Source organism: Eutrigla gurnardus (genome assembly GCF_963514095.1).
Source record: "Eutrigla gurnardus genome assembly, chromosome: 14".
In the NCBI taxonomy this organism is placed as follows: Eukaryota; Metazoa; Chordata; class Actinopteri; order Perciformes; family Triglidae; genus Eutrigla; species Eutrigla gurnardus.
This window is the reverse complement of record NC_139937.1, coordinates 22,688,609-22,702,633: the sequence shown is the minus strand read 5'-3', so window position 1 is coordinate 22,702,633 and position 14,025 is coordinate 22,688,609. Positions and strand designations below refer to the sequence as shown.

General features: G+C 42.5%; 1 protein-coding gene across 2 annotated transcripts in view; it reads left to right on the top strand.

Moving 5' to 3' along the window:
* Window positions 1-4,685: 4,685 nt before the first annotated feature.
* ntrk1 (neurotrophic tyrosine kinase, receptor, type 1) overlaps window positions 4,686-14,025 on the top strand; it is a 30,319-nt gene continuing 20,979 nt past the window's right edge. Inside the window, exons 1-4 of one of the 2 annotated variants that reach the window (XM_084026049.1) lie at window positions 4,686-4,758; window positions 6,380-6,914; window positions 11,899-11,973; window positions 12,869-12,940. In XM_084026049.1, the coding sequence (XP_083882175.1) occupies window positions 6,712-6,914; window positions 11,899-11,973; window positions 12,869-12,940 (350 nt within the window). In that variant the 5' untranslated portion in view covers window positions 4,686-4,758; window positions 6,380-6,711. Of the gene's footprint in view, window positions 4,759-4,826; window positions 4,978-6,379; window positions 6,915-11,898; window positions 11,974-12,868; window positions 12,941-14,025 lie in introns of those variants that run through there. The other variant, XM_084026050.1, reaches the window with a different exon arrangement.

Here is a 14,025-nt window from a genome sequence, read left to right as displayed (position 1 = left end):
CGTGTTTATTTCAGTTTTCCACTTCACAAAGTTAACGAGGACGACGTGTGTCGTTGCTACATGCAAATGACTGATTGGTTATTGTTTTATCGGGACGTATTGTGACTCCTCGGAGCGCTGCGGTTCTTCAAAGCTTTCTAGAAAATGAATATGAATTGATTTAATTGAGTAAACACATTTTATTTTTAATCTCTCATTCGCATGAAAGGCAAAACGGGAAAACACAACAACAAAGCAAAGACAAGTATCTAAGCAGGTATTTATATTTTACAAACTATATTGACAAACTGCTCACATGTCATCTGCATATATGTTTGTGTTGTTGTTAATTACACCTCCCAGGGAGAAAAAAAAGCTTCCCGTTGACTTTTTTCCTCCTTTAACGGGTCCATCTGAGCTCTCAAACACTCGCCTTGTCCCTCCAGCACAATCTGCTGAGGTAAGACCAAGAAAAAAAAGGGGGCGTAAAAAGGAAGAGTAATTAAGCCCCCAGACAATCCTGACGACGGCAGCAAAAAAATGGCCATTCAGCTTATGGTCCAGTAATTGTGGTCGGGACACTATGACCTCCTTACTCATGTGTAGAGCGACTAATAGGAGCGGGGGAAGGGCACGTACCCGGGGGGGCTCTGCTCATGTTAAGAACATATGTATATATATATAAATATAATATGTTTATTCCTAGTTAAATACATCAGTAATCCCTTTTGACCCTTTGCAATGATTACATTATGTGTTCCAATTACAAGACATTTGCAAATTATTCCAACTTGATGGGCGACCTGTATGTGTGTGTGTGTGTGTGTGTGTGTGTGTGTGTGTGTGTGTGTGTGACAGGATTCGAGGCACTCTGAGTGATGCTATGTAGATTTATAAGCTCAAATAGGTTTATTATGTAACCAGCCCCCGTATATCAGAGTCAATAGGATTAATCGGCCTATTTTATAATAAGTGTCTTAAATTGCCATACCATTGTAATTCTGACATCTCTCCATTAGCAGAGATTCCTCCTGTCTTCATCAGTGTCTGCAGTGTTTCCCTAAGTAGATCAGCCTCCTGTTTCAATCTCTGTTCATGTTGAAACAGTCTGTAGAAGCACTATGACACTGTTAAGTCTCTGGGTTTGTGTAAATCAACCTTGTAGAAATCATTGTTTTTTGATCTAAAATGACTGTATTACTCTGATAAAAGCCATTCAAATTCACACGTTGATATCAAATCCTGTCCGAAGCGAGAGGCAGGTTGTGGGTTCACTTGTGGTTAAAGTCCGGCTGCTTCCAGGTTACGTAAGCCGCCCGGGTGGAGTTAACTGGAAATATCAAGTTCAAAAGTCTCATTTGGGCGACCACACATGATCCCTTTGGCTGCATCCCGTCGGCCAAACTTCTCTGGCCGGCTCCGACTTTGTAAACAAGAAGTGATGAGATAAACAACACTTTTATGAGATACGGATCAACTTTGGTTTACGATCCACAATTCAACATAGAGAAGAAGACAGTGCTAATGCTGCTAGCATTAGCTGTGCTGCTAACATTTGTTTCTATGATCGAAATGAATGACGTTGTTACTCGACAGTTCAAAGTATTCAAAATGTCCATCCCCGTCAAGCTATGATGCTAACTTAGTTAGCCAAGCTCAACTTACCCGTCTAGGAGAAGAGTAGCCAATCCTGCATCCGATTTCAAATTCCTCTCAGCTTTCGACTGTCTCCACCGTTCAAATGCATCCCCTATATAGACCCTCGCTTTGCCTCGGTTTTTATCTTGGCGTTTTTTGAAACTGGCAACCCGTGGTTACTCCGCAGCTGAGACTCTACTGACTGCAATGATTTGTAGACGCCGGTGGGTGGCGCCACGTGCCACATGTTTTCAAAACATAAACATGATTTGCGGTCCGCAAAAGATTTTTTTAAATGCGAATATTTTGGCTGTTCTGTTGTTGTTGGTGAGTTCAGTATGTTATATGATCATTATTCCTGAGTCTCTATGACATATCAGGATGATTTTACGGCCAGTTGCTTTAAATTTCTTACATATTGTACCTTTAAGTAGATCAGCCTCCTGTTTCGTCTCCGTTCATGTTGAAACAGTCTGTAGAAGCACTATGACACTGTTAAGTCTCTGGGTTTGTGTAAATCAACCTTGTAGAAATCATTGTTTTTTGATCTAAAATGACTGTATTACTCTAATGAAAGCCATTCAAATTCACACGTTGATATCAAATCCTGTCCGAAGCGAGAGGCAGGTTCGGGGTTCACTTGTGGTTAAAGTCCGGCTGCTTCCAGGTTACGTAAGCCGCCCGGGTGGATTCAACTGGAAATATCAAGTTCAAAAGTCTCATTTGGGCGACCACACATGATCCCTTTGGCTGCATCCCGTCGGCCAAACTTCTCTGGCCGGCTCCGACTTTGTAAACAAGAAGTGGTGAGATAAACAACACTTTTATGAGATACGGATCAACTTTGGTTTACGATCCACAATTCAACAGAGAAGAAGATCCTGGTCAGAAAACAACTGCCCAACACGTCCCAGTATGAATATGAGGAAGACGTACTGGGAGACGTTGGAAATGATTGATTTATGGTGACTGTTGAGCCGAATCAGTACGAGCCTGAAATAAAAGGAGGATTTTAACCACGAGGTGAGTTTTAATGAACTTTGACAAATGGATGGATGGATGGATGGATGGATGGATGGATGGATGGAGGTGTAGAGCCTGGATTACCTGCTGCTGTACGCCAATTTAAGAACGATCCATCCATCTCATGGACGGACAACATCTTTGTTTTAATTGATTATAAAGCCATTTGCATTTGACGGTGGGACATAATGATTTAAATAAAAGCTCATGTGTCCGAACTCGGGAATTTCCATGAGGAAGTGTCTTTGGGCCCAATTGCATCATGGGACAAACTTTTGGGCTTTGGCAAAAAAAAAAAAAAAAACCTGGTGACTGCATTTACCCACAAGGCAACGTGATCACTGATGGTTGAGTCCGGTGTGTTCTGTTCGTAGCGGCTAACGTAGCCTGGAGGTCATCATTCAAATTCACAAATTCACTCCGAGTAGCTTTTAGTGGAACATTTCCCAAAAATCTGAAGATCTTTTCCTTGAATACCTCTTTATTTCCTTAAAAGCACTTTTTCTAAACTGGTTATTGTCGAGCGGGGAAGGAAATGGGAGCGCTAGTGTGCTTGGTCTATATGGGCCCCGTGGATGTGGGGTAGTTTTAAACCCAGTAGTCGAGCCACTTTTGCTTCATGCAGCCGCTGAGCAATTTTCATTTTTCCATTTCGGGAATCGCTGGGAGCTCAACTCAAGTTTATCTTCGTACATATATTCTGCTGCAATCGATTTGGACGTGTTTTATTTAAAGCCGTCCGTGAGTCGGACGTTCCCGTGTAACGCCTGGATAACCTGCTGCTGTCATACAATCACTTTCCCAATTTAGGATCAATAAAGTGCAGCTCTCCATCCATCCATCCATCAATAGGATTAATCGGCCTATTTTATAATAAGTGTCTTAAATTGCCATACCATTGTAATTCTGACTTCTCTCCATTAGCAGAGATTCATCCTGTCTTCATCAGTGTCTGCAGTGTTTCCTTAAAGGCGCCATATGTAAGAATGTGGCCAAAACGGTACAACACTAAAATTCACAACACTGCGGGCGAGTCGTATCCGCCTCCCCCTCCACCCCCTGCCCTCCAGACTCAAGGTTGCCAGAGCTGTTGGCGCATCCTCCTTCAATACTGCTAGCGTCCAGCCGATGTCCGGCCGGCCGCCGACAGCCGGATGCCCGTAACAGGACAGTGCTAATGCTGCTAGCGTTAGCTGTGCTGCTAGCGTTAGCTGTGCTGCTAACGTTTGTTTCTATGATCGAAATGAATAACGTTGTTACTCGACAGTTCAAAGTATTCGAAATGTCCATCCCGTCAAGCTATGATGCTAACTTAGTTAGCCAAGCTCAACTTACCCGTCTAGGAGAAGAGTAGCCAATCCTGCATCCGATTTGAAATTCCTCTCAGCTTTCGACTGTCTCCACCGTTCAAATGCATCCCCTATATAGACCCTCGCTTTGCCTCGGTTTTTATCTTGGCGTTTTTTGAAACTGGCAACCCGTGGTTACTCCGCAGCTGAGACTCTACTGACTGCAATGATTTGTAGACGCCGGTGGGTGGCGCCACGTGCCACATGTTTTCAAAACATAAACATGATTTGCGGTCCGCAAAAGATTTTTTTAAATGTGAATATTTTGGCTGTTCTGTTGTTGTTGGTGAGTTCAGTATGTTATATGATCATTATTCCTGAGTCTCTATGACATATTAGGATGATTTTACGGCCAGTTGCTTTAAATTTCTTACATATTGTACCTTTAAGTAGATCAGCCTCCTGTTTCGTCTCTGTTCATGTTGAAACTGTGTAAAAACACTATGACACTGTTAAGTCTCTGGGTTTGTGTAATTAAACCTTGTGAAAATCATTGCGTTGTTTATTTGATCTAAAATGACTGTATTACTCTAATGAAAGCCATTCAAATTCACATGTTGATATCAAATCCCGTCCGAAGCGAGAGGCAGGTTCTGGGTTCACTTGTGGTTAAAGTCCGGCTGCTTCCAGGTTACGTAAGCCGCCCGGGTGGATTTAACTGGAAATATCAAGTTCAAAAGTCTCATTTGGGCGACCACACATGATCCCTTTGGCTGCATCCCGTCGGCCAAACTTCTCTGGCCGGCTCCGACTTTGTAAACAAGAAGTGGTGAGATAAACAACACTTTTATGAGATACGGATCAACTTTGGTTTACGATCCACAATTCAACATAGAGAAGAAGATCCTGATCAGAAAACAACTGCCCAACACGTCCCAGTATGAATATGAGGAAGACGTACTGGGAGACGTTAGAAATGATTGATTTATGGTGACTGTTGAGCCGAATCAGTACGAGCCTGAAATAAAAGGAGGATTTTAACCACGAGGTGAGTTTTAATTAACTTTGACAAATGGATGGATGGATGGATGGATGGATGGAGGTGTAGAGCCTGGATTACCTGCTGCTGTACGCCAATTTAAGAACGATCCATCCATCTAATGGAGGGACAACATCTTTGTTTTAATTGATTATAAATCCATTTGCATTTGACGGTGGGACCTAAAGATTTAAATAAAAGCTCATGTGTCCGAACTATGGAATTTCCATGAGGAAGTGTCTTTGGGCCCAATTGCATCATGGGACAAACTTTTGGGCTTTGGCGAAAAAGAAAAAAAAAACCTGGTGACTGCATTTACCCACAAGGCAATGTGATCGCTGATGGTTGAGTCCGGTGTGTTCTGTTCGTAGCGGCTAACGTAGCCTGGAGGTCATCATTCAAATTCACAAATTCACTCCGAGTAGCTTTTAGTGGAACATTTCCCAAAAATCTGAAGATGTTTCCCTTGAATACCCCTTTATTTCCTAAAAAGCACTTTTTCAGAATCTGGTTATTGTCGAACCAGGAAGGAAATGGGAGCGCTAGTGTGCTTGGTCTATACGGGCCCCGTGGATGTGGGTTCAATTTTAAACCCAGTAGTCGAGCCACTTTGGCTTCATGCAGCCGCTGAGCAATTTTCATTTTTCCATTTCGGGAATCGGCGGGAGCTCAACTCAAGTTTATCTTCGTACATATATTCTGCTGCAATCGATTTGGACGTGTTTTATTTAATGCCGTCCGTGAGTCGGACGTTCCCGTGTAACGCCTGGATAACCTGCTGCTGTCATACAATCACTTTCCCAATTTAGGATCAATAAACTGCAGCTCTCCATCCATCCATCCATCCATCCATCCATCCACCCATCCATCCACCCACGGTGTGTAATGCTTGCTGCTTGCCTCGATTGATCACAAACCCATTTGAGAGCGATAAGTTGCTTCTTCGGAAAGCAAACAAACTCAGAGACCGAGACTCCTCTGCTTTCATTTCCTATTATTAAATCCTGCTGGGAGTTCACACGGTTGAAAAACATCTCAATGCAGATAGCACGTCTCTCCCCCTCCCCCTCCCCACATTCCCACAGCCATTAACTTCATCACTGACCTCCTCAGTCTGAGCAATCACAAACCTTCCACCAATCAATTCTACTAGAACAGAGACCCATCGGTCCGTCCGTCCAGCAGGTTGTTAGTGTAGGGGGGGGGCTCTGCTGGGTGGACCCGGAACCTTCTTAGCCCCACTTGGACCTCTCGAGCTGCAGGACAACTCTCACCATAGGGTGGAGGGGGAGGAGGAGGGGGGGAGATCTCCATCACCATATCCCCATCTCCTACCTCTCATCATCATCATCATCCTCATCAACACACCCTTCACCCCAACCACTCCCCCCCCCCCCCTTCTTGCTTTCAGAGGTGTCTGGTGACTCTGGCCCCGGCTATCTTGCCCCTCCCTTCATCGTGGATGAGAGGAAGAGAGAGGGAGGAAGAGAGAGAGAGAGAGAGAGGCTGCAGCCCACTACCACCAGGTCCCCAGAGGCCCCCTGCTTGCCTGCCTGCCGGCCCCTCCTGCTGCTCAGTTCAGCTGTGGCTCAGCACCAGACCCCGAGACCAGCTGGGATCTCAACCTCCACCACTAGAAGACAGTGGAGAAGCTCCTTCATTAGGCTGAAGCACACAGACACTAACTCCTACCACCGGCTGCCTATAAGCGTCTGAGAAGATCCCTACTTTTTGTTTTTAAGCATGGCTCTGGCGCCGCCACGGGCCCTGGCGCTCGCCCTCTTCTTGCCCTTGGTGCTCGCCCTCTTCCTTGCGCCGGTGCCCGCCGAGGGAGGATGCCCGGCGGCTTGCCGATGCTCCTTCGCCATGCTGCAGTGCCTGGAGCCCAACGGCATCGCCAGCATCCCGGCACTGGCACCGCAGGAGAGCGAGAACGTGACGGAGATGTGAGTATTGTGACGCGTCGCCGGCTCTGCATGGAGTTTATCAGATGAGATTTGGTGGTTTGCCAAGGTTGATTTCCTGCAGTTTTCTACAACTGGTTTCATATCTAGATCTGGCGTTTCAGTCACATGATTTATTCGGTGATAATGCTGGGGTTTGTCCCGTTGAGCCAGGTGTTTAAATGTTGAGATCATTGGGTTTTCTGATCGGATGATACTGTAGTAGTGGATGAAGATGGAGCAAGGTTGGACAATAAAGTTGCTTTCCATTGCTTTTGACGAGGAACAACAAGTGCTTTTCTGCATGCTAACAGGTTTTTAGGAGAGTTTGTGTTTAGCAAATGATGATGATGTCATCTCACCAAAGTCCAACGGTGAAGGATTGTTGACAAATGCAAATGTTTTATTTCTGTCTGGTGTTTTGGACGCGTTCAGAGTCCTGAATGAAGAGAGAGTGAAGTTAATTTACTGCTGTTTGAGATGCATTAGCATGGCAGTCACATTGTCGCTTTGGTCATTGGAAATCAATTATGGATCGCTAACGACAATAACTGCCACAGATTGACGGGAACTGATGTCCTATTATTCATTGTCCCTCAAAGTGTGGCCCCGGGGTCTTTAAAAGGATCTTCAGTAGAAAACATCACCAAGAAAACTTGATTTTTGTCATTAAAGCTACAAGTTAAAGAGTTGTTTTTTAGTCTGTTAACATTATGAGAGTTTGATAAACTCCTTGACTTTGAATCTTCCTTCAGTTATCTGGTGATCTTTGTACTTAACTTCATTTCAAATCTAGCTTTTTCGTCAAAACTTTAAATATTAACAACTTGAGAGCACTTGAAGATTTGAGTTTTGAAAAAGATGACATTTATTTAAAGTGAAATGCTCAAAAGTTCAGATTCATGAGGTCTGTGTGGTTTGATCAGATTCCTGAAGTTTTATGAAAATCCTCCGTTTTTACAACATGATCATGAAGAGAACAACTTTATTTGTTTTTTAACGAAACGCGTTTTGGCTCGTGGCCTTTATCCAAATACAGTGAATTCATTTAAATAAAGGAAAACGATTATCAGAGCACATTTCCATGAACTCGTGGCTTCAAAGTCTACAGAAACACTAATTTGTACTATGTTCTAACAAATCAGTACTTCATGTACAAGTACCACAGATGTATTCCTGGTGGAGATGTGTTGCCTGGAGAAAGTAATTTAAAAATGTTCTGGGGTTCAGATGAAAAATTCTTCTGATGAAACCATCTGCGTTTGAGGACGTTCTGACCTGATCTGGGTCATGTGGTTTCACCAGCGTCCAATAGAAGGCGGCGACTGGTTGACGTTCACCTGTTGCTGTGGTTTGATGTATACACTTACAGCCAAACACGCCGCACGTTGTATTTCCAGGCTTTTAAAAAAAAAACACTTTGGATGAAAGAAAAAAAAGGAGCATAAACTAAACTGACCACCTGCCATTTAAAGACCGCTGCTGTATTATTACGCAACCCCTCCATCAAACTGCAAAAACGTGGAAAACTAAATGTCACTCTCCGCACCGCCACGCTGTTTCGCCTCTTTGTTCCCATCCACGGATCCGAGCAATTAGCGCTCGCCATGGAAGGAACTACATTTGTGAAATGCTATTTCGGTGGAGTCAATTTAGCGCCGCTTTCTGCCTCGATCACGTTTACCTCCCCCTCCTTCTCGCTCTCATCTCCAAGGTATTTCCTTGTACCTGCAGCTAAACACGAGAGGTTTGACATTCTCTCGATCGATAAAGCGAGCAGCCCCTTCCTCCGGCGCTCTACATGCCAGCAAACAACAACACTTCTTACTGCGACGGGAACAAACAGCCGATACGGAAACAAACAAGGGGGCCATTAACTGTGCAACGAGGGGGCCAAAAATTCATCATGCGCCGGGTTATAAATTCAATTTTGTGAATTGCCAGTCAATGCCTCCCCACCCGGGGACAATAGATGATATACAGCCCACTTGGCTCAATCCAATAAGTAAGGGCGGTGGGTAATCCTGGGGCCCACCTGCCTTGTAATCACATTACTGCTGCAGGGCTCAATCAGACATGAATAATAAAAAAAGAAGGTTTGTGTGCTGCAGCTGACAAACAGGAAAGCGGCAGCTTGAAACAATGCCACATGGCTGTCATCGACTGGAAATTACTGCAGGTACTTTTTTTGTTTGGCACATGCACTAAACACTTCATACCACACAGATGATAAAAATAATAAAAACACTATTCAGTTAATTGGTGCATGACACAGCTGTCCACGTGGATTTTTATAAAAGTATCACTAAAAGTATCACTATATAAAAGTGATACTATCACTACATTTGAGAGGAAAAAACGTAACTTTTTACTACATTACTAGTAGTAATCTTACTGTTATTCTGCAGATAAAAGTACAATTTTACACAGAAAACTGTTCCTCCTGAAGTCCTGGTATGTAACATGATCTACTAGAAACCTGGACAAAATGTAGTTTAAAGGCATGTTTTCCAGCATATTAAAACAAAAGAAAAAAAGACATTCCAACATGTTTTCTCCAAAACAACAAACAAATTCACACATTAAAGCAATGACCAAAGTTACGTTTTTATAAAAACATGCTCAGGCATCATTTATTTAAAAATTAAATCCTGAAAAAATGCAGCAGGCTGCTTCATTAAGATGCTGGTCGTGTTTTAAATGCAAACCCACATAAAGCAAGTTCAACATTAAAGCAGAAAAACAAACTGTACGAAACAGAGCCTCATTATCTTCGACGCTAATGATGCTAACGTTACTTTTTGGAGCACAAAGTCTCAAACTTTACAGCAGAAATAAACCTATTTACCGTCTGGGGAGGAACAGTTTTCCATTTCAAGCTGAAATCCTCCTTCATGACAACTGTACAGCCGTGGATTTTGATATCACTCACCTGTATAATGGAGGGTGTGCTGCCTCAGGTTGCTCGCCATCTGCTCTGCTACGTCAACCAGGCCTCGCCTCAGCTCCACAGACCATCCACCTGCCTTTTTAAAATATTTTTGCTGCATCTTCATTGCAAAGCAACAACCAAACCAAAATGACCAAGCACAAAGGAACTGTACATGGTGGACTAATGGGGGAAATGGGAACAGGTGAGCAGGAGTTCTGCTAACAAAGAACAGGTGAGACTAATGAGGAGGGGGGGCAGGAGAAGTGAGAGATCTGAAACAAGAGGGGAGTAACAAAATAAAACAGGAAACACAAAACATGAATGAATGACATGATCAAAACAAAGCAAAAACATAATTTAAGAACAGATGATGACACTGAAAATCCAGAAAATATCTTTGCTAATTTGACAATAAATGAAATGCAGAGCGTTAAGACAAAACACTGTAGAACGCAGGTAAACACTGTAAGATCGTCAGCACCATTACCGTAGTGTTCACCGTTAGCCACGTTAGCTACGTTAGCTACGTTAGCTACGTTAGCTACGAGCCACCGGCTCAGGTGTTGCGGTATTGAAAGAAGTCCATTTGCTGGATGGACGTCATGATATTATTGGTTGGTACTAGCTGATGTTAGCACGCCTCCTATTTTGTTTTCCAGGAAGAAAAACGTATATACAAGTTTTTTAATCGAAGATACAATGAAATTAAGTTATTTTGTAATTTTTTCTCAGCATACATTATTAAATAGGTGCATGATATGACCAGATATATGATCGAAAAGGGTTAAACCTCTAAGACTCTGGTATCATATGAAATTAGAAAACCTATGGAATTGTTTGATACCAACCATGCTAGTTTGTTGCTTCGAAGTTATGGCTAAATGTAAAAGTGGTCCCTTGACCTTTCACCTCAAGATATGGAAATTGAAATGGCTTGTATGGGTGCCCACTAAGTGTGCATGTTTGTAAAAGGTAGGGTATCTGAGGGGAGAACCCATTTCCATGCATTGAAAATGAAAATATATGATATTGGAGTTCTTTTACTCAATAATAACTGAATCAGCATCAGCTCTCAGTTTAGTAACTATTCATCCAATCGTCCTCCAGTCTCATAATGTCACTTTTGTAATGTATTTCTTTATTATGCGTTCCCAAGGACCTTATGTTGAAAAGACGGCCGAAGATACTCAAAGAGATGAAAATCCTTCGGTATTTGAATCGAGTTAAGGGAGATCTAAATGGACGTGTCCAGGTGCGAGGTTGCAGCGAGAGCTGGAGGAGAACGCGGGGGACGGAGGCGGTTTTTGCGGTGGGGAGATCCTTGGTGGGTCCGAACCAACAGTCTATTCAAAACGTCCCGTGAAAAGAGCCGTCCATCCTTGCGTTGAGTGCTGAATTGATCTACAGTGCTCTAGTTATTCTGAGGAAGGCTACGTCTGGAGAAGTGGAAAATGACTAATTGAGAACAAATTTCCCATCAGCCTCATCTACCCGGCGTCTCTTAAAGTATTTTCTCTTTTTCCATTTGGGCAGATGCTTAAGATCTGATACAAGCTTCGTGGTTTTGTGGACGTCTCGCTTGGTTTTGTTATCCGTTCTGGTTACGGAGGTCAAGCACATGTCTGTGGGGTTGAATTTGGAGGCTTGTCCTCCTTCCTTTAGTGCCTTTCTTCATGTTCTTGCTCGATGCACTCACCATGTTTTTCCTTTCTTTCTTTCCCCCCGACTCTCAATAATGCCTGTAAACACGAAGGTCATACAGGTTTACTCTAAATCAATTGTGCCTCTCTTTTGTCACTTTTGTGGATTATCATCATCATTGATAGGCATTTCTCTGGTTTACTCTCAGGTACAAAACTACTTCAATCTGTGTTGTTGGGAAGGAGAAACAAAAATGATGATGAACTCCTCTTTTGTATTCTTTTGTACAACCCTTTTCAAAGTACTCATTCACTTGTTTTTGTTATTTACTATTATACACGTGTTTTGTGTGTTTCATTTATGCATTTACCTTGCAACTCTCTCTGTTTCTTTCTCTCCTGTTTTATTAACCAGCTACATAGAAAACCAAGCAGCGCTGGAAAATATAACAGAAATTGATCTTGTTAACTACAGAGAGCTGAAGAACCTGTAAGTACAACTCACTTTTAGACAAAGACAAATGTTCAATACTTCATTCTGATACTTATTCGCATTACACTATAAACTAAACGATATGTGCTTAGATGAAACACATGCTGGTCTTAAAATTGACATTTTATTCAATTTTTTGTGATTTCAAGGTTGAAAATACCTCAAAATAGGTGAAAACTATTAGACATTTGCCGTAGTTTGTACTGTTAGTGCTGTTAGCACCATTAGCATCGGTAACACCGTTAGCTAAGAGACGCCGGCTCAGGTGTTGCCATGTTACAAACCAATCAAACTGCTCCTCACATAATGCACCCTTTAGTCGTTTAATTTGGCTAATTAGCTAACTAACATTAGCTTGCTAATGCCACCATGTTTTTATGCTAACATTACACCGGTTACAGAAAATACATTGTATTTGGCTGTGGTGGTTAAAGTTAAATTATTCCTTACACCTTTGCTCTTGTATTTGTAGTTCTGCAACAAGGCTAAAATATATTAAAACATTTTAAATGCTCTTTCTAATTAATGCTAACTGCTACAACTTGCATGTTTTCAACAAGTGGCGAAAACAGTTGCTAAGCTATGATTAAGTGTAGGCCTATTTGGTGTCGTCATACTATTGTCCACCATCTAAGGTTGAAGATATTGAAGATATTTCAGTTTCACACTGTTGGTTGCCTAAAACAATTTTGGATTATTCCATTTTCTGACACTTCACAGACCAAACCATTATTATAAAAATATTGGCAGATCTGTCTGTAATGACAAAAAGGCAACTCCTGATTTCATTTATCTTACACTCACATTGTCTATCTGAGTTTTAATGCTTCATCTCCGTCCAAACAAACTGTGTCTCCATGTTTGTTGTGCTTTCTCTCTTTCTCCTCTGCAGCACCGTCACATCATGTAAACTGAGGCTCATCTCTGCAAACGCCTTCCAACAAAACCTCAAGCTCCAGTATGTGTAAGTGTCCTTGTCAATACAGAAGGATCGTCTTCCCCGGGTCGTGTTTCTGTCCTGTATACAGGTATCGGCCTATTTGTCGGCGTCAGTCAGCGCTCGGCCCACTTTAATGTTGCACGTCACACGAATCGAGAGCCGCATTTCTCAAAAATCGCAGTGACTCAGTCCTTCATTCGTCGTTGTGTTACTCATCGACAGATCTAGTAAATCTGTGAGTTCATTTACGACACGGAAACCACAAATTGCCATTTATTGGAAGTCGTTTTTTCTCAAAGGATTTGCTTAAAAGCAAGACCATTTAGACACATTAGTATTGGTTCCAGTTTCTCTATTTTTACTTTAAGTATTGATACTTTTAATTTTATTGAGGTTTGGACGATACTAGACATTTGTAGACATCGCCTCAGGCTCTGAGGAATTGCATTTTTCATTATTTTCTGATATTTTGTAGATTAAACTGCAGATTAATCGATGTTGAAAATAATCTTTAGTTGCAGCCGGAAAGGCGCTGACTCTATATTAGAAACGGCATTGTTGTGCAACTATGTATTTAATAGCTTCTTTAAAAGCATCATCTAAAAAACTAATTAGGAAGCTTGGTCGTCACATTGCAAACTTTCCACTAATTATTTTAAAAAGTTACATTTCTGATCAGTTCGGCCTCACAATCCAGACCCAACATCAAATAATACTGTTCTTATCGACGAGAACCATCAAATCTGTGTATTAAGCAGCACCTTATCGGCACTATCTTGTCCTCATCGCTGTACCGAGCGTGTGCGACATGTCCCCGCGTTGTTTATCTGAAAGACAGGCAAGGTTTCGAGGACGGGAGGGGGAGATAAGGGGGGGGGGGGGGGGGGTAGTGGGCTCGAGAAATTGGAGAAGACATCCACCAGTCACCTTTTACTCGCTTACTTTGGCGGATTATCGACAACTGATGCATAATAAATACACTCCACTAAGGGTCCATTATCACTTAATCAATACTTCACTGTGGAGGGAGGTGGTGGGCTGGGTGGAGAGTATAGGGGGGGGGGTCTCTGTGACAGAAGCATTCCTGAGATTAAGAACGATAGATTATA